Below are 21968 nucleotides of genomic sequence, written 5' to 3'. Positions count from 1 at the left end.
ATGAATCTGATAAGAAAAGATGGTACATGACAACATTGAACGAGATAGTACTCTTACATTGAACATCAAGCTTAATGAAAGCAGAGTAGCCTTTATGCGTGGCATTTTTTCCTCTCATCCGCTATCTTTAACTTTGATTCGCCAGTGCTAGAAATAATCTTTTAAGTCTAGGTTGAGCTTTTTTGAGTGTAATGAGATGACATGGTAAGTAAAATACTACATTATTGTTGGGCAAATGAAGTAATTATACACTACTCTTTCTTAGAAGAAGGTCGATCGGAGCAGTGTTTTTATTAGATTGTATCGAAACAAGTATTAAATATGTGTGTATACATCATCATGGAAATTTCAATAAATTCATAACTACATATGAATGAGATCTACCATTAGATCTTTCATTATTATAAGTGGGAAAGTTCATAGAGTCCAGTAAATGCAAGACTTGAACTAGAAATACACTGAAACAATGGCAAGAAAGGAAGAATAAAAGATAGCTTTTATTACTACAATTCACCTTACTCAGTAAATACAAAGAAAAAAGATCCAATTTAAACTAGTGGGAAGAGATACTAGAAGGCCACCGATTAGGAAAATATCTCCTGAATTCATGCTCTGCTAGTTGTGTGAGATGTGTCATAGCTACCTCATAAGTGGCTGTGTCATCACCAAGTGAAGCTGACTTCCCTAGACATATTAGCAAGATGGTAAAGTCAGAATCATGTAAAAGGATTTCCAATCTTTCTTTCATGTCTTTATCATGGATCCATTACAGATATAGTTAAGTTATTTATTGTAGTCTCTGCCCTATTTATTTTACTCGCATTGTCTACGACAATCTTTTAATGGAAAATGCAGGTTGTTTTGGAACTGGTAATTTTACTCCTTCACTTGTTAACATAGAAATAACAACTGACATGATAGGTCTGTCCCTTGGATTGTGTTTAACACAAAGCAAGGCCAAGTTAATACATCTCAAAACTTGGTCTTCACAATATGAATCATGTAGTGTTGGATTCATTGGTTCTATGGCTGCACCTTCCTTCCACAACTGCCATGCCTGTGCCAAAACCATTAAATATTAAACATTGAGATAAACAGAGGTTAGTAATTTTAACAAATAAAAATAGTAGCAGTACTATGTTATGAACTTACATATGCAACGAGGTTGAGAGGTTGACCATCATAAAAGATATTGTTGTTGGACCTCCTACCACTTATAATCTCCAAAATTAAAACTTCAAAACTGAATACATCAGATTTCTCAGAGAAGATGCCACCTATAGCGTATTTAGGCACCATATAACCACTGGATTTCATTTGTAAAGTACAACCAGTTATTATGTAAAAAAAATGAATAATCAAGTTCATTGGAGCAACAAACTTTAATTTCCACACAAATTTAAAAAAGGATTCTTAAATTTATGGTTTACTCATCGTGTGCCCACAACTTTGTTCGTATTTGCTTCAGATTGGGTTGTGGTAAACACTTTTTGTTAGAATTTTAATTATATTAGAATTCTTTAATTGGATTGGTCCTACACTTTTAATATAAAGTGAATGGGCGGTTGTGTCTCTTGGGTAGTTGTCTTTGATGGAAAGACTACTGCATTTATAAAGGAGATTTTATATGTCCCCATTTGATGCAATTAATTCATTTGATTCCCAAAACCATCGCTCTGAAAAATTGCAGTTAGTGGAAGACTCTGTATTCTGAAGTGACAGAAGCAAGAAGACTAAATCAACAATTGCTATGGCTAGAGGTTTGTAAATTACTTCTGCAATATTCCATGAGTATTTTAGATGTTTATAATTGATTATATTATGAACTTTTATATGAATGTTGCAATAGAAATGTTTTACATTTGGTATCAGAGCATGTGTTTGAATCTCTGCCTAGCATGAAATTGTTTGTTGCAAATTTGGAGAATATTGCAAAAAATTGGGCTTTTTTGTAATTAAAACCCATAATGTAAATCAAGCATAACTTTTGTTATAAATAGAATCTTTTTTGATTTTGGTGTCATTGGAATCCTTGTTGAAAAAGCTTTCCAATGATATATTATTTGTCAAAAACGGAGTTATTGTTGCAAAGTTATGCTAGTTTAAAGTTTTGGTTAAAAATTGTCATTTGGGTTTTTTTGGTAGCCATTTACAGCACCGATTTGGGACAAAAATGTCATTTGGTATGTCACCAACATAGGTTATACGTCCATATTCAAGTTTCCCCTCTAAAATGCTGGAAAAATGGTCGGAATTGGGCTGTTAAAATCTGCATAAAATGAGTCAAAAGTTGCAGAAAAACGGGTCAAGAAGAACCGGTCCAGTTGGGTAAACAGGTCAAATCGACCCAGTTAAAGGCCAAAATGGGTCAAACGACTCGGTCAAACCAGCCTAGAAACCTGATGGGTCAACCTGATTCGGTCAACATGGTCAACGACTTAGATCAGGTCAATGAACCGGTCAACGAGTTAGGCAGGTCAACGGGGTCAACGAACCAGGTAAAAGGTCAACCTGACCTGGTTGAACGGGTCAAATTGACCCGTGCTGACTTATGGCACGTGTGAGCGCGGGAAGGCATGTGTGCTTGCATCAAGGGCGTGGGGTTATGTGTTTAGGCGCGTGACAGGGCCGTTAAGGCGCGTGCAATCACGTGTTATCTTCTAGAAGCGCGTGATGGTGTGTGGAGTCACATGGCTACTCGTGGTCTTGTCACAGTGGCGCGTGGGAGTGGGTGACAGCGCGTATGATGGTTTTTATATCATGTATTACTTTGTTATGCATAAATAATGTGTTATTCTTGTATTGATTTATGTTATATTGTATTATAATAATTCACGTTATAATTATTTGATGTTTTATGATCGTATATATTTGATTAATTTAGAGTAGCCACAACATCTAAGTTATAATAATATATGCATTAAGTAATATTAATTATGAACATATTAAAGTTAATAATATCGTTTTGTAGTTAATCATATTAATATAATCATTTTACCCACAGGGAATGTTATATTTTCATGATTAATTAGGGATGAAATAAAAATTATTCTTATTTCTTAATTAGCCCACAGGTATTATGAAATATTAATAATTTCTAGTTTCATCATTAAAGGATAATGAATCATAATATGTAGTATCTTTACCCACAGGGAGATTTTATGATATGTCGATTCATTTATGATTTATTATTTGTTTTACATTGGTAAGCTTATAATCGTTGTTGATGGTTTGTGCCTCATAATTTATTTAGTAAGCATGTCTGTTGATATACCTACAGTTGATCAAACGTTGATGATGGTTGAGGATAAGGTTCCTTATGTAAATGGTGATAACTAAAAATCCTGGAGGGAGGCCATCCTTCTTCATTTAGGGTGCATTTATCTTGACTATGCTCTTCGTAAAGAAGAGCCACCTACACCTATGGATACTAGTTCTCAAGTTGAGATTGCTTTGTATGAACGGTGGGAGTGATCCAACCATTTAAGCATGATGTTTATCAAATCTCACATTACAAGTAGTATTTGTGGGTCGATACCGGAGTGTGAAAATGTCAAGGATCTGATGGATGCAATTCATGCTCAGTTTGAAACATCAGACAAGGCATTAGCACCCTAATGAGTAGATTGACATCCATGAAGCTCACCGGTATTAAAGGAGTTCGTGAGCACATTATGAAAATGAGGGACATCGTTGCTCAATTGAGATCCCTTCAGATGGTGATTAATGACGATTTCCTGGTGCATTATGTCCTGAACTCTCTCTCGTCTCATTATACTCCTTTCAAGATATCTTATAACACACAAAAGAATAAATGGTCAATCAATGAGCTTTTGACCATGTGTGCTCAAGAGGAGGACAGACTGCTTCAGGAAGTGAATGAAACTACACATCTGGTGACAGGAAATGTCAAGTACACTTTAAACAAAAATAAGAAGTGGAAGGGAAAAGGTAAGCTGCATGAGGTTACGAGCAAAGGAAATAAGGACAACATCAAGTGTTTCTTTTGTAAAAAGAAGGGACACATGAAGAAGGATTGTCCTAAAAAAAAGGTCTGGCTTGACAAGAAAGGTAACCTCACATCTCTTGTGTGTTATGAATCTAATATGATTTGTGTTTCACATAATGATTGGTGGATTGATTTTGGTTCTACAATTCATGTTTCTAGTACCATACAGGGTTTTCTGGATCAAAGGAAACCGTTGGGAAGTGAATGCAGCATCTATTCGGGAAACAGGATGCCTTCAAGTGTTGAAGCAGTTGGAACATTTAGACATATTTTAAGCACTAATTATATTTCGGATTTAGAATGAACCTTTTATATTCCTAGTTTTTCTAGGAATTTAATTTCAGTTTCTAAACTTGTACCTCGTGGATACTCTTTCAACTTTTATGGTAGTTCTTTTAATTTAATTAAGAACTTATCTATCGTTGGAAATGGTACTTTGGTTGATGTTTTGTTTAAAATTCATTTAAGTGATACTGTTCCTTATAGTCTTATGAGTTCTCATGCTAGTACTAATATTAAACGTACTGTTATGTATGAAAACTCTTCTTTTTTGTGGCATAAGAGATTAGGACACATCTCTATTGATAGGATTAAAAGGTTGGTAAATGCTGGAGTTCTTGAAACTGTTGACTTTACTAACTTTGATGCTTGGGTAGACTACATTAAGGGAAAGCAGACTAACAAATCCAAGAAGGGTGCCAGGAAGAGTTCTGAACTTTTAGAAATCATACACACAGATATTTGTTGCCCTGACATAGCTCTAGTGGTCAAAAATATTTCATCACCTTTATTGATGATCACTCACTATATATCTATATCTCTATTTGCTTTATCACAAGGATGAAGCATTGGATGCTTTCAAAATATATAAAGCAGAAGTAGAGAAACAATGTGGAAAACAAATTAAGATTGTGAGATTTGATAGAGGTGGTGAATATTATGGTAGATACACTGGTACAGGACAAGCACTTGGTCCATTTGCTAAATTTCTTCAAGAGCAAGGTATTGTGGCTCAATACACCTTGCCTTGTGCACCATCTCAGAATGGTATAGCAAAACAGAGAAATAGAACATTAATGGATATGGTACGGAGTATGTTGAGTAACTCCAAACTTCCTCATTCTTTATGGATTGAAGCTCTCAAAACTGCAGCGTATATATTAAACCGAGTTCTAATTAAGGCGGTTCCCAAAACGCATTCAAGTTATGGAAAGGTTGGAAACCAAGTTTAAGTCATTTACGCATTTGGGGTTGCCCAATTGAAGTTAGAGTTTATAATCCATAAGAACAGAAGTTAGATCCTATGGCTATTAGTGCATATTTTATTGGATATGTGGACAAATCCAAGGGATATAAGTTTTATTGTCCGAACCATTCCAGTAGAATTGTTGAATCAAGAAATACCAAATTTCTTGAAAATGACGTAGTCAGTGGGAGTGATCAAATCAGAGACTTAGTCCTTGAGAAAATTGATGTTTCAAATAATGCTCCTACATCAAGTAAAAGATTGGTTGTTCATCCAAACAGGGTGAACAATGAGGAACCACTCAATCAAAGTCCACATTCCGATGAGATTGTTTTAGAAGATCATTTTGAACAACCTCCGCTATAGGAGGAACAACCAATTGTGCAACAGTCTCAACAAAAAACTGTTGATACAACATTAAGGAGATCTACTAGAACAAAGAAATTAGTAATTCCTACTGATTATGAAGTGTATATGCAAGAGTTTGACTGTGACATAGGTGTTGATGATGACCTAGACACGTTTTTACAAGCTATGGACAGTAGTAAATCTGGGTTGTGGTATAATGTCATAATTGACGAGATGAATTCTATAACGAATAATAAAGTTTGTGACCTTGTTGAGTTACCTACTGGAAAGAAAACTATTCGTTGTAAATGGGTATTTAAAACCAAATGGAATTCATAAGGCAACATTGAGAGATACAAGGCTAGGCCTGTTGCCCAGGGGTTCATGTAATACTCCGTATTTTCTTTGTGGGTTTTACTTAATTTTATTTATGTGAATCTAGGGGGTAATATGTAAGAATTGAAACTTTTTAGAGATGTTTTAGTAAGAAATAAGGCATGGTGGGTTATTAGGTAGTTTTGCAAGAGTACTTGTGCGAAATTGGAAGTGTGAAAATCTTTTAACAACTTGTTTAGATGAGGGGTCCTTTTAATATTGTGTATGCAAGGGTACATGCATAATTCTCCAGGGGTGAGATCATGATAAAACTAACTTTATTTAAAGGATTTTGGGGTGCAAGATGTAAGAATCAAAGACTAAGGGATGCATGCATAATTGGCAATGCAAGATGGATTAAAGGCAATTTCTTTAGGAGAATTAGCCCACGGTTTTGGCACATTGTTTTGCCATGGTTGTGAAATTTTATTAATTTTGAGATGAGGAAGGGTGGAGTGGAAAAAGAGAGATAGCCGGAAAAAAAAAAAAAAAAAAAAAAAAAACGCCAAAGAGAAGGGAAAGAAGAGTGAAAGAGAGAGAGAGAGTGAGTGTCGGCTAAGTGAGGAAGGAGGAGATCTCACAAGTTTTTTCATTGGGTAACATGCAGTGATTTTAGAGTGCATACATTCACCATTCATACAGTTTGTGCATTTCTTTTTCTCTAAATTCTTGGGTGCTTCGGGTTGTTAGGTGGAGGAGAAAGGCAAGATCTTTGAGGCAGCTGGGCTTTTCGGGTTGAGCTAAATTTTTTGTGTGTGTGGATCAAATGAAAGTTTTCCTTAAAATCAGATTTATGTTTGTTTGTAAATATAGTTGGCCATTGCTTTTTGATGAGTGTTGAGCTAAAATTGAAGCTTGTGAACTTGCTTTCCTCTCCATGCTTTTGGATGAATGTTTGGTTGTTTAATTTGAGGTTTAAAATGGAGTGTATTTTGCTTGCTAACTGCATCTATTTGCATTCGGTTGATTGACAAAAATGTGACGTTGGCTGGGTATTTCAACTCATGTAATTTGGTTGGGCAACATTTTAAGAGGTGCTTGGATTGTACTTTGTTTTAAAAAGTTGGCTAGGTAAATCCACTTGCATGCTCTCGGCTGGAATGCCTTTGAGATAATTGATTGAATGGTGTCTTAACATGCTGGAAAATTAAGGTAATTTGGCTGTTAAATGTAAATGGTTATATGTATATTTAAATGAGATATTACTATAATTTTTTTACCTTTTTGTTTATTGGTTATATGTATATAGTCAGCTATATGAATAAAATGCTACTGTTGGGAGTTGAGAATTTGTTGAATTGTATATGGGTTGAGTGTGTGATGTGGTAAATAATCTTCTCGGTAAAAAGGGCAAATGGGGTGCTTTTTGTCAGTTTTGAAAGCATGCTTTAAAAACTTGCATTTTACCTATATTCCATGAAATCTCATAGTGGCATGATTTATCCTATATGAATTATTATTATTATTGCTCCTGGTTTGATTATCATGATAACGTGTTATATGAGTTTTGACTTTTAAAAGTGATATTTGCTTATGATTGTATCGGTATATGCTAAGATCGTGTGATGTGGAAGTAATTTTTAATCTGGGTTAAACTGTCAGTTTTAAAACATGTTTGGAAATTTTCAATTTCACCCCTGGATGTGATTTTTGAATGTATGTCATATATGCATGTTATTATTATGTTTGACTCCCAGATTGGAAACCGTAACCGTCCCCTCTAGACATCAGCTAGATTTGATATTACTCATGCGCGCATTGAGATGGTCCGTCCACCGAACCATTGGTATATCCTACTAGAACAAGACGGACGCCTAACGAGCTCCAGGCGGGATTACACCAGGCGGTTATTGGCCGGTGTGGGATTTTGGACGCCCTGAGGGTAGACTGTGGGTGAGATTATATTTGATACCATATCAGACACCCCAAGGTGAGATGTGGGTTGAGCATGGTTATCCAAGATGTTCGTACCATCCCGAGGGTAGACTGCGGATGGTGCCACCCCGAGGGTAGAATGGGGTGGTGTAGGTTATGTCTGAGTTAGGGACTGGTTCAGATAGTAGATCTGGCCCCTAAGTGCTAGTAAGGTGGTGATAATTGATTTATTTTATATGATAGTGGTGTGCGATTTCATGGCATCCGAGAATAATAATATATACTGTTGTTGACGTATTTGCCTTATCATGTAAGTGCACTAGTGTTGTGTGGCATACAATTATTCATACATGTTTTCAAAGTTAAAATTATTTTCGTATAAATTATATTATCCGCTCACTGGGCTTCCCAGCTCACTGTTTTATGTTTCCTCCCCCAGGATCGTAGATCGGGTTCATGTGGAGCATACTCTACGCTTTAGGTTGGCCTTGACGCATGATGATTTGCATCTTTTACAAACTTTAGTGGACTTTGATACTATGTTTCTTTTGTAACTGGATTTCAGTTCCTGTTTTTAGAATAATTATTTGTGTATTTCCACTTTCTAAACCTTAAACATGCAAATGCACTACTTTTCACTTTCGTCTATAGACGAAATTGTTTTTATGAATGTTTTTTTTTAAGAGTATTCACCTTCCTTTCGGGATCTTGAGTCTCCTGGAGTGCCCGGATCCGGTGGGATACGGATACTCGGGAAGGGGCATGACAGTTCACCCAAAAGGAAGGGATAGATTCTAAAGAAACATTTTCTCCAGTTTCTAAAAAGGATTCCTTTTGCATCATAATGGCATTAGTTGCCCATTTCGATTTAGATTTACATCAAATGGATGTGAAAACATCTTTCCTCAATGGAGATTTGGAGGAAGAGGTTTATATGAAACAACCTGATGAGTTCATTTCAAGTGATGGTGAGCATTTGTTTTGCAAGCTTAAGAAGTCCATTTATGGACCTAAACAAGCTTCCCGACAGTGGTATTCAAGATTTCACACTGTTATCTCATTCATTTGGTTTTCTAGAGAATGTCATGGATCGGTGTATATACCACAGGGTTAGTGGGAGTAAAATCATCTTTCTTGTGTTATATGTAGATGATATTCTACTTGCAACCAATGATTTGGGTTTGCTACATGAGGTGAAACAATATTTCTCTCTCAACATTTTAGTATGAAGGATATAGCCTATAGGTGAGGCGTCTTATGTCATTGGCATTAATATTCATAGGGATGGGTCTCAACATGTTTTGGGACTATCTCAGAAAGCTTATTTTAATAAAATTCTTGAGAGATTTAGGATGAAGGATTGTTTACCTAGTGTTGCACCCATTGTTAAGGGTGACAGGTTCAATCTGAACCAATGTCCTACTCTTGAGATTGAAAAGGAACAAATGAAAACTATTCCTTATGCTTCAGCTGTTGGAAGTCTAATGTATGCTCAAGTCTGTACTAGACTTGACATTGCTTTTGCAGTTGGCATGTTAGGAAGATATCAAAGTAATCCAGGTTTGCATCATTGGAGAGCTGCAAAAAAGGTCATGAGGTATCTTCAAGGAACTAAAGATTTCATGCTTACTTATAGACGGTCCAACATTTTAGAAGTCATCGGATATTCAGACTTAAACTTCGCTGGTTGTGTTGATTCTTGGAAATCAACACTCGGATATGTTTTTATGCTTGTCGGAGGTGCTATATCTTCGAGAAGTGCCAACCAATCTTTGGTTGCCACTTCTACCATGGAAGCTGAGTTTCTTTCCTGTTTTGAGGCCACTACACAAGGTATTTGGTTGAGAAGTTTCTTTTCCAGAGCTTGGAGTTGTTGAGTCTATCGCTAGGCCAATAAGGTTGTATTGTGACAATTCAGCTGCTGTATTCTTTGTTAAGAATAATAAGAGTGGAAGTCAAAGTAAACACATCGAGGTTAAGTACTTAGCAGTAAGGGAGCACATTAAAGCGAAAGAAGTGCTCATTGAACACATACATACCGAGCAGATGATTGTTGATCCTCTAACAAAAGGCATGCCACCAAAGACGTTCAAGGATCATGTAGTTCAAATGGGACTATGTCCCGCTTTGTCACTATGAGAGGTAATACTTTTATTCTCTGAAACTTTATAATTTAGTTTGTTTTCTCTTTTAAGTTGTATACATTTTGGTTGGAGACAAACAAATATTTTGGAGGACCTGGAACAAACATTTGAGGTTTGTTCATAAAGCAATATTCCACATTTAAGTGTTTATTTAGAAAGAGAAAAATTGCATAGTAATACATGGAAAGTAATACTTGTTTAAAAATGACTTACTGCTATGATTCATGTAATTTTTATTTTTCTGATTAAACACACAGAATATACAACTCCTATGTTGTGGATTATATAATAAAAGTCCAAGTGGGAGAATGTTAGAATTTTAATTATATCATAATTCTTTAATTAGATTGGTCCTACACTTTTAATATAAAGTTAATGGGCAATTGTGTCTCTTGGGCAGTTGTCTTTGATGGAAAGACAACTGCATTTATAAAGGAGATTTTATAGGTCCCTATTTGATGTAATTAATTCATTTGATGCACAAGACCATCGCTCTGAAAAATTGCAGTCAGTGAAATACTCTATATTCTGAAGTGACAGAAGCAAGAAGACTAAAACAATAATTGCTATGGCTAGAGGTTTGTAAATTACTTCCGCAATATTCAATGAGTATTTAACATGTTTATAATTGATTATATTATGAACTTTTATATGAATGTTGGAATAGAAATGTTTTACACTTTTGCCATACCAAAGTCACATATCTTGGGATTTATATTTTTGTTAGGTAATATATTGTTGGCTTTCAAGTCTCTATGTATTATTCTCAGTCTTGAATACTTTTGTAAAACAAAGTAGTCCTTGAGCTATTTCTTCAATGATGTTAAAATATTTGTTCCAATCAAACAACTTCCTTTTAGATTCATCTATTATAATGAAAAAAGAAATGTTTAAGGAATGTGTAATATAATAATCAAGCAGAATTTTCAATAATGTGAAGAAACCAAGCATAGATAGTTAAAGAAATATGCATATATACCAAAAATATATGTGTCCAAGCTATTATTTGGCATGTATTCATAGACCAATATTTTCTCTTCCCCTTGAATGCAGAAACCCAAGAGCCGCACCAGATTGGTGTGTTGTAATTTAGCTACTATTATAAGCTCATTCTTAAACCCCACAAGTCCGTGTTTGGATCTTTCTGATAGCCTCTTTATTGCTACCTCTTGCCCGTCAGGCAACAAACCCTGAACAATAATAAATAGTCATTGCTTGATATGTTAGACATAAGCCTTTTGTGAAAGCAATAATTTCCACGGTTCTAGCTCTTCCAAATATACCTTGTAAACAGGACCAAAACCAGCCTTTCCAAGTTTAGTTTCAAATGAGAAGTTATTTGTAGCAGACATAATGGATGATGCTCTATATACTTTCAAATTGAAGCCTTTCTTGCCATCAATCTCAAGCTCCTTTGCTTCACTCATTAAGTCAAATAGAAACTTCTCTGTTTGGAGATTGACATGAAAAAGGTTGATCAGCTATTGGCATTCAATCAAATTAATAAAATAGTTATTGCTTTTCATTCTATATAAGGTTAATTTGTTGTATATATTACCTTCTAGTCGAATTCTTCTCCATATAATGAAGAAAAAAATACCCACCAAGATGAGTATAACGATTAATCCAGCCACTATGGCCACAATAGCTTTTAAAACTGAAATCCTGCCCCATTTCGCTGTCTTATGCTCACAAACTTCTGCACCCAATAGTGAAATCATTTACTCATATAAAAATATTAATTTGCTATTTTAGAAAGTTTTAAATATCTTATCAGAGGGTTTATTATAATTCGTAATTATTTTTTAAGAATTTTAAGAGGTTTAATAATCCCAAGAGGACTTATAGTACGAAATTATATATGAAATTGAATAATATCCTTAAAGGTCTATAATAATAATCTTTAATCCTGGAAACTCCTAAATAAAACCTAGCTTGGATTTAATTATAGTCAAAATACAAGTATACGCTAAATGTTAAAATTGAATAACACTGGAATTCATGAGGATATAACCCTCCAATTCAACAGACGAATATCCGGTTTACAAAATAATAATATTATAAAAATAAATAATAATAATAATAATTCTCACAAAAAAGTTTTGTTTGAAATATTAATAATAGTCCATGCTAAACCGAAGAAATATAATTTTGACTAAAAACACTAAACAAGAGGTAGAGTCTGATGAATAAAACACAGTAAAAGATATATTTCTCGAAATAAAATTTTTGTTTGGTATATATATCAAAGGCAAATCGTCAAACCTGTCTGCTCGTTCTTGTCCGGAATTGAAGGAAGGGAAGAGGGATCAAGAGCTCCAGCTTGTCCATTGATTTTAAAACTCCAGCCTAAAATATATTGAGAACTAGAAAGCAGTCCTGTTGCAGAAGAGAAGCCAATATACATGAACTCATGAAAGATTGGTGAAAGATTGACGTTAAAAGACAAGAGGGGCAATCTTGGTTTGAAAGAATGTGGAGAGATGGTGACATTTAACAAATTTTCAGATGCATCGTAATCGATCCAAGCCAGGATTGGTTTTCCACTCGTGAGATTCAAGTTTTGTTTGGTTGAACTGTCATCGAAGTAGGCTGCAGCAGAAGACGCTCTAGAGATCAAGCTGTTGATATCGATGCCAACATGGTTGCCGTCGATGTAGTTAAAATCAGGAGTCTGAACTGTATCAAACTCAACAGCAAATAAATGATTTGAAGCGATTCCCTCATTGCTTTTATTAAAGAGGCGTAGATACGCAGTTGGAAGAACTTTGAGCTCTTTAGATGGTGAGATGGTGAAGGTGATGCCATGGCCACCAAGTTCTGGACACCGAGGGACGATACCTAGACCAAATGAGGAAGAGAAAGAAGAGACTTCTCCGTTGGTCGAGTTCTTGAACTGGATTTTCAAGCTATAGAAGGCTTGACCTTGTACAAGATCCCTGTCGTTTGTTAAGCGAAGAATGCCATTTTTCTCTATTTCTGCATCTCGATGTAAGCTTATGTTGGTGCACAAATCTTTGACCCTGGAAAAAAGAGTTCATTGTCATTGAGTTGGGATGATACTGGAATGGAGATAATGAGGATAGCAGAGAAATATATGAGAAAACTGGCCATGATAAGGGCAAAAGCGAAAAGAACCGGGGTGCATGAATAAAAAACTGTATAAGTATTTAAAGAGTATTTGTGAAAAGTATTTTATGAGTACTTGTTTTTGGGACTATTATCCCACACCTTGCTTACTTGAGGTTTTAGTTTAAGTCACTTTCTTCCAAATTTAAAGAATTATCCAGTACCTTTCCTTATTGTTATTAGTTGGCGGATAACTTTTCATATCCTTTGGGGTGTGAGTGATTTAAACTGAAAACTTAAGGGAGCTGTGGGATAATAGTCATCGTTTCTTTTAACGAGGAAAGGGTGGAAGAAACATACAGAGAAATAGACATCCTATGTTTTTAATCACAATTTCACATGCTAGTCTATATGACTATCGGAAAACATAAAAGACACTCATAATTTGCGTTTTGATTTGGTTGCGAATTGCAGTATCAGGCAGTGTGGGGCATGCAGCATAGGGAATATTTTTTTTCAAAAAATGTTGCGATTTCAATCACTTTAAAATAATGTGTGTGATTGAATGTAACCTGAGACGAAACTTCCGGTAATGTTTACAGGTTATAATATTTAACTCAGTCGATCGTTGATCATTATACGTATTAGTGACACCATCAATAGCTCTACTACGGCCCCATAATACGGGGATGTCCAAATTACTGGTATTAATAAATGCTTTATTCATGGTAAAAAAAAAAAAAATCTTTAACATAAATATAGATGTTTGTTATCGTTTACTTGACTTGGAATTAACTAAGGTCAAATTAAGGAGCTCTATCAAATACTTCATGATTTTTTTTTTTATATATTTTTATACCATTTTTAATCAATCACCCCCTAACGTGTGACATATTTATTAAATTTATGCACATAATCAATACTTTTACATATTAAATAAATAAGACAATTGACATAGAGAAAAAATTGAGCAATGTTCAGTGATTGTCATATTTTATATTTGAATATAAAAGTGATAACTATATTAGTAAAATGGTCATTTCAGTCGCTGAATTAAACAAATACTTCATGCGTGGCATTTTTGCCATCGTTTTCGTGCATTATTTTCAATGAAGTTCTCCAGCTCATGCATCCAACCCTTAACCTTCACCAACTCCTCCCATTTTCTACACCTTTTTAGCATTATTCAAACCCAAACTTCTTCAAACACAATCCAACCACAAAATGAACCTTAAAATACACATTTTACATGACCCTGGCTTTCATCAATGTAATGAAACTTCACTGACGAAAAGATGAGAGAGTTTGTTTTGTTTTAGGATTCTTTGGGTTTTATATGAAATGCAATTTTTTTTTTTTTTTAGAATATATAGGAGGGTTATTTTTTGAGACACTTTTAAGAACAAGTTATTTTTCAATTGACACCCAACAAGAGGTTATTTAATATAATTTCCGATTAAAAAAAATCAGCGACTACTACAAATTTGTTAATTTCATAAAAGATGGATTAGTAATTGAACCCCATCAAAAAAAAAATTTCTAACTTCCACTTTCCTAGTTTCAATAATTTTTTTTTTCCAATAAACTATCTTAAAATCATTATCTTATACTATTGAGAGACTAGTACCTTGACTTAATTATCTTAAATTAGAAGGTTAAAGTTGTTGGGGTGCTACATATATTTTATCTAATTTATGTTTTTTACATTAATATTAGATACGGGCGTTTAGCCCACTTGGTAGGGGACCTGCGTGAACGGTGCGAGAATTCCCGGAAACTATTAGGGATCGTGACAGGGTCGGGTCACGAAAATTCTTCTGCCTTGGGGATAGAGGTAGGCCTCGCCCTGGCCCATTACTTAAAATATATTCTTATGTATAAGGATAATTGATATATGTAATCCAAGTAATAATGATTTACCACAAATTTTACCCTTTCTTAATTGTTTAAAATCATAGTTCTAATTTTTAAAAATCACAATTTAAGTTCACTGTGCCAAAAAAAATATTTCGATATTGAATTTCCATTAATTCTTGTATAAAAGATAAAATAGCTCTACATAAATACGAAATAAAGTAATTAAAGGTCCATTTAGAATATTAAGTTAAATATTTAATACAAATTTAATTAAGACTGATAATCTATCTTAATCTAATGGTAGAAGTTATATATTTTTGATGTCATCCATAAATCATATTTTAAACACTAATTTTTTATATTTTGTAGATTAATTTCTCTCGATATCTTTACTGATTAGAAAAATGTTAAGTGCATTGAATGACATTATTTTCATAGCTATTAAGAATTTATTAGATACCACCTCTAACACTCATTATGTATTGTTTCCTTGCCATAAATTTACTCATAAGACAAAATTACTCTTTACAAATAAATTTATAAATAAAAATGATACAAAGGGATTTTCATTTTGTATACTAACTCTTCGACAAAGTTTGGTTACAACTTGTCTTATATATATAATCATAAGTAAGTTAATTCATTAATTTTTTCCAAGTCGTGTTAAGAATAATAAACTATCATATGAATACTATACATGAGTTATGATATGTTTAATTAATACATACCTAAAAAAAGATTAATTTTAAAGTAGTATAGCTATAAAATTTAAAACACTTGAATCATCCACAAATTATTATGACATAATACATATGAAAGCAAAAAAAGAGAGATTAAACCATAAGTTATACAATAATCAACAATAAAAGACCAATGTAATAAATAAATGGAGGATTCTTATATATACTCAAAAACTTTGTTCTTCATCTTGTAAAGATTCTGTAAATTTAAAATTGGTGATTATTATTAATTAAGTAATTGACTAAATGTTAATTTATATGACGTTACATTTAAAAAAAAAAACAATAATAACAAAAAGAGATTTTTTCAAAAAAAATAAAAAGAGATAATATTATTTTAAAAACAATACTAAAATACATAGGGTGACTATTTATTATACTATATAATGAATAGTTTGTGGCATGTAAGATGATGACAGTATATGAAATTTAAATATATTATATAATTGGAAATAAATTTAAAGAGTATTATTTATTCAAAATGAGTCCACCCATAAATTCTTGGATTTCCAATAGGAGCCCAGTTGCGTTTAAGGCCAGGCCTGTGGAAAAGTTGAAACCCAAATCTGTAATACCTGTAACCTGCAAAGACCCCGTTGACCCTTCGGTTGACCCCGTTGACCTAGGCGGGCCGGGCCGGGGATGGGAGTCACCACTAGGGGTGAGCGGGTCCTTTATACCAATAGGAGCCCAGTTGATGATAGTTTTGTTTCCTTCCCGGCGCCCATCCCTAAAATTTAATATTAAATCAGACTCTCCCCAGTTTAGTAAGATATTTGAGAAGATTTCAATTCACTGCCCCTGTTAATTCCAATAACTTCTAGATTTATGTTGTTTATACTATTTTTTTATTTATTATTTAAAATTGGTTATGATAATATTATTTGTTGTATTGTTTTTTATTGCATCTAAGTAACTAATTTTTAATCTTAAGCATGTGTAATATAAAATATGAATTAAGAAATAAAAAACTTATGAAAAATAGATATATTAGTTCAATCTCAGAGTAGGTGACTAGCAAAACATTCTGCCACCATGATCACTTACTTAAATCTTGGAGGCGAGGGAGATTTAAACCTGAAACTGTACGCCTTAATCACACATCCCAGTACTTGTCCTACTACATGAGCTACCCAATGGTGTATAATCTCATAGAACTTTCGATAATTAAATGATCAATGTAAAACCAATATTTTTGTGTTTACCACTTTCTCCTAATTTGTTTTCAGATGAGAAACTATTTGTAGCGTCCAGGATGGATGAAACACTACATACTTTTAAATGAATCTTTTTACTTCACTCATTAAGTCCAGTTGGAACTTCTCTGCTTCAAGTATCTACATACTAGAAAGCCACCGATTAGGAGAAATATTTCCTGAATTCATGCTCTGCTAGTTGTGTGAAGAGTGCAGCTACAGCTTAATTCCAAGTAGGACTGTGAGGTGTGTCATAGCTGCCTCATAAGTGACATATTAGCAGGACGGTAAAGTCAGAATCATGCAAAAGGATTTCCAATCTTTCTTTCGTGTCGTTATCGCGGATCCATTACAGATATAGTTAAGTTATTTATTGTATTCTCTGCCCTGTTAATTCCACTCGCATTGTCTACAACAATCTTTCTTTCAATGGAAAATGTAGGCTGTTTTGGCACTGGTAATTTCAGACCTCAGCTTTTGTTGGGATTGTTTTTGGTGTAGGTAATTTTACGGACTAGTTAGCTTGCATCTCAAGAGCTGCATTGGCATGCATTCTTTCAAGTCTAGCTTCATGGTTCAGGAGAAGGGTGTAAGCTTCTTGGAGTGAAGGTGTTCTTCCTAGGGAGATTGATGGCCACAACAGTTTCATACTCAATACCTAATCCTTATAGAATTTGTAAGACAAGATCTTCATCACCATAGTCTTTCATTTTATTGAAGTAGTCTGTAATGTTCAGTTGCCCTTGTGTTTTACAATTGCATTTTGAGGTGTAAAACTCTGGATTGAGACTGAGATGCAGAGAAGTTTTCCAAGGCAAGCCAAACCTCATAAAAGTAGTTGCACTTGGATATCTTCCTCAGAATAGTATCAGAAATAGATGACAGCAACCATCCGAGTAAGGTTTGGTCCCCTTTTTTCCAGATTTCATATTCTGGATTTTGAACTCTAATAACATTTTATGTTCTTCGATTTTGTGTAATAAATGGATTTAGCATAAGCCTTGTTCCATCAATCAGGCACTCCAGATCATTAGCTTTGGTTGGAGGTATGACTTGAGTTTTCCGGGTTTTGAAATTGTAAAGTTCTAATTTTATTGGAACTGTGAAATTAAATGAAGGTGAGGAAAAATTGTTTTGAGATGATGCTGATGAAGCATTTGCATTAGTGCTATATTATGCTATTTTGATTCGAACCTGCTCTGATAACAAGTTAGTTTTTATACTTTGGTTATCAAAAGAAAATATGCAGAGTTCATGAACAGAAAATTGAGAGTAAAAACCCAGAACATTAGCACTCAGAACTTTAACTTTTTCATATATCTTAGGAATTAATATATACACTGTTTTTACAAAAGAGATGAGGTAAATTTCCACCAAACTTCCTACAAGGAACATCAAGGATTCTTTTATGTTTTAGGTGAGTTGTCCTTGTACAGCTCATGTAACAGATTTGCTTCTACATTGCAATGTGATCATCTATTGCTATGGCTTGGTGTTGTTCTCTGATTGAGCTGATTGGATGCCAGGTGTAGACTGATTGCTAGGTCAAGGTGTTACTCCTTTCCTTCTGTATTTTCATAATAACTCATTGCTTAGCATCTAATTAACTGCCTCTCTACTAGAAGATAAAGAGTTAGAGTTCTTAACTCTATGCTTTACTTACCGTACGTGTGTGCCTCCATTTCTATTTGAAGACTTTTGATCCAAGAGAAGAAATGAAAGCTAATACAGCAGAGAAAATTCACAGAATCTAAGTTTGAGAGAATTCGAATGAATTTTCATGAAGTTATAAAATGATTAGAAGCAGAAATGACTGTTACGCGTGTTTAGTGACTTCCTGAAATGTAAACTTGGGATTATATACTTTGTAAGTTAAAAAAAATTACGTTTTCTTAAAACATATAATTGTATCGATAATGAAGTTCAATCATTCAGATACCAAAACAGGTATAGATAGAAATAGTGTTCTATTTATTAGATTTGAAGGAAAAAATTCTTAAAATGTGTAAACATCCTCATGGAAATTCCAACTATTTCATAACTGTATAAGAATGGTTTTCATTATTATGAGTTGGAAAGCTTCTCTTAGGATCCCACCTTGAGAGGGGAAAAGGGTGGGTATGTGGTTTATAAGGAGTTGGACGCTCTCTCTTGACAAACCGATTTTCTAAAGAGAGTTATATCTAAGTCCACAAAAGGCCACTATTAATCCAATTCTATCAATTTGAGAGTGAGTTCCTATCAAAAGATATCAAAGTCAAACCCTAACCCATGTTCTAGAAGGGGCAGCCTGGGAAAAGGCTACCTGAGAATCATAGCTAAACCTTGCTCAAGCCCATGTTTCAGAAGAGGTGACTTGGGAGAGTAGGCCAAGAGAGAAATGTCATAAGTGGCCTTGCTCAAGCCCATGTTTCTGAAGAGGTGACCTGGGAGAGTAGGCCAAGAGAGAAATGTCATAAGTTGCCCAGAGTTGGCCACCAGAGTGGGCCAACATGGGGCCACTTGGGAAAGGCCGAAAGGGTAGCCTGGGAGACTAGGCCAAGAGAGAAAGGTTGTAAGTGGCCCAAAGTAGGCCCCCCAGAGTGAAGTTGTCCAAAGTGGTGCAACGTGGAAGTTGGGTCTCAAAGCGTATGAGAATCTTAGGATCCCATCTTGAGAGGGAAAAGGGGTGGGTACGTGGTTTATAAGGAGTTATGCGCCTCCCTTGGCAAGCCGATTTTCTAAAGAAATTTATACCCAAGCCCACAAAAGGATTACTGTCCAACCCAATTCCTATCAAAAGCTCACTGCCTAGTCTAATTTCTATCAATTTGGAAGTTGGTCCTAATCCAATTCTTATCAAAGACCCACTGTCTAATCCAATTCTTATCAATTTGGAAGTGCATTCCTATCAGCTTCACAAATAAATGCAATATTTAATCAGAAAAAAATTGAAAGAGAATGAATCCCTCTTATTACTGATATTCTCCTTACTAAGGAATATAAAAAGAAAAGAAGTCGGATTTACACAACTTAGGAAAACTAATTACCCGAGTCACTCCCTATTCTCCTGTCAATAGAACCTCATACTATAAGCTATCATGTCTGCTCCATTAGTCCTTGAGTCATCACCAGTTGGAGCTGACTTGTCTTGACACATCAACAGGTTGGTAAACTCATTTATTTCACTTTCTTCCATTGGCAGTAATTACTTCTGCAACGTCCCATATCAATATTATGCCTGCTTCGCCCTTCAGTGCCTGCAAGACAACAATTAAATTAGCAAATAGGGCCACAATTTCATACCCCGAAAATATATGTTATCAAACATTATTATTGTAGGATATATACAAGTATTTATGTAAGAAAAAATGTACTTGACCAAGCCTTCATCGTGGATCCATCTCAGATATAGTTAAGTTATTTATTGTATTCTTTGCCCTATTTATTCCACTCGCACTGCCTACGATAATCTTTCTTTCAATGGAAAATGCAGGTTGTTTTGGCGCTGGTAATTTTACACCTTCACGTGCTAATAACAAAGAAATAACAACCAAAAAATTAGGCCTGTCAATTAGATTGTGCTCAACACAAAGCAAAGCCAAGTTAATGCATTTCAAAACTTGCTCTTCACAATATGAATCATGTAGTGTTGGATTCATTAGTTCTATGGCTACACCTTCTTTCCACAACTGCCATGCCTGTGTCAAAACCATTGAATATTAAACATTGAGATAAACAGATGTTAGTAATTTTAACAAATAAAAATAGCAACAATACTACATTATGAACTTCCATATGCAACGAGGTTGACCATCATAAAAGATGTTGTTGTTGGACCTCCTACCACTTATGATCTCCAAAATTAAAACTCAAAAACTGAATACATCAGATTTCTCAGAGAAGATACCACCTATAGCGTATTCAGAAGCCATATAACCACTAGATTTCATTCGTAAAGTAGAACTAGTTATTATGTAAAAAAAAATTAAAAAAAATGAATAATCAAGTTCATTGGAGCAACAAACTTTAATTTCCACAAACATTCAAAGAGAAGTTCTTAAATTTATAGTTTACTCACCATGTGCCTCCAACTCTATTTGTATTTGCTTCAGCGTGAGTTGTGATAAACACTTTTATCATACCAAAATCAGATATTTTGGGGTTCATATTTTTGTCAAGTAATATATTGCTAGCTTTCAAGTCTCTATGAATTATTCTCAGTCTTGAATACTTATGTAAATAAAGTAGTCCTTGAGCTATTTCTTCAATGATGTTAAAATATTTGTTCCAATCAATCAACTTCCTTTTAGATTCATCTGTTATAATGAAAAAAGAAAGGTTTGAGAAACGTGTAACATAATAATCAAGCAGAAGTTTCAATAATGTGAAGAAAGCAAGCATAGATAGTTAAAGAAATAAGCATATACACCAAAAATATATGTGTCCAAGCTTTTATTTGGCATGTATTCATAGACCAATATTTTCTCTTCCCCTTGAATGCAGAAACCCAAGAGCCGCACCAGATTGGTGTGCTGTAATTTAGCTAAAATTATAAGCTCGTTCTTGAACTCCACTAGGCCTTGTTTGGATCTTCCTAATAGCCTCTTTAGTGCTACCTCTTGCCCATCAGGCAATAAACCCTGACAATAACAAATAGTCATTTCTTGATATGTTAGACAGCCTTTAGTGAAAGCAAATATACGTTGTAAACATGTCCAAAACTAGGGGTGAGCGGTTCCGGGTACCCTGCACTTTTCCGGAGAACCGGAACCGGAACCGCACAGTACAGGTTCCCAAAAAAAGGAACCGGAACCGGAACCGCACAGTACAGGTTCTTCAATTCAAGGAACCGGAACCTAAAATGCAGGTTCCGGTTCCTTTCCAGGGTACCCTGTAAAAAATAAATTACCCCCCTATTAGTTTAAAAAATAACAAAAATACCTTATAAGTTTACAAATACACCCCTAACAAATTTTCGTTATTCATCATTTGTGTCCAATGTAACTCATAACCTGTAATCTCTAAGCAACGCTTGAATTAAATCAATATCACAATTCACATAAAATTCGTCAATCAAAACCAAACACAAACAATTATATCACAATTCACATAAAATAACTTCACAAA

General features: G+C 34.4%; 1 protein-coding gene across 1 annotated transcript; it reads right to left on the bottom strand.

Moving 5' to 3' along the window:
- Positions 1-553: 553 nt before the first annotated feature.
- Positions 554-21008, bottom strand: LOC116138252 (L-type lectin-domain containing receptor kinase S.4-like). The gene is made up of 11 exons (XM_031423968.1): positions 20920-21008; positions 20726-20804; positions 20393-20539; positions 20028-20098; positions 12263-13020; positions 11602-11696; positions 11281-11478; positions 10977-11187; positions 1153-1277; positions 970-1057; positions 554-684 (listed from the first exon to the last, which is right to left on the bottom strand). Exons 1-11 carry the CDS (start codon positions 21006-21008, stop codon positions 554-556), a joined length of 1992 nt encoding a protein of 663 aa, XP_031279828.1.
- Positions 21009-21968: the final 960 nt, after the last annotated feature.

Source organism: Pistacia vera, unplaced genomic scaffold (assembly GCF_008641045.1).
Source record: "Pistacia vera cultivar Batoury unplaced genomic scaffold, PisVer_v2 Contig11, whole genome shotgun sequence".
NCBI lineage: Eukaryota > Viridiplantae > Streptophyta > Magnoliopsida > Sapindales > Anacardiaceae > Pistacia > Pistacia vera.
Note: the sequence above shows the minus strand (reverse complement) of the source record. Positions and strands in the feature narration are given on the sequence as shown.

Excerpts from the sequence above, each read along its gene's own strand:
- LOC116138252 (XM_031423968.1), bottom strand. The coding sequence starts at position 21,008 with ATGAACCCCAAAATATCTGATTTTGGTATGATAAAAGTGTTTATCACA. Across the intron at positions 13,021-20,027 it reads ATTACTGCCAATGGAAGAAA|GGTCAAAGATTTGTGCACCA; the intron begins GTGAAATAAATG and ends TCTTTTTTCCAG. Across the intron at positions 11,188-11,280 it reads GTTTTGGTCCTGTTTACAAG|GGTTTGTTGCCTGACGGGCA; the intron begins GTATATTTGGAA and ends ATTATTGTTCAG.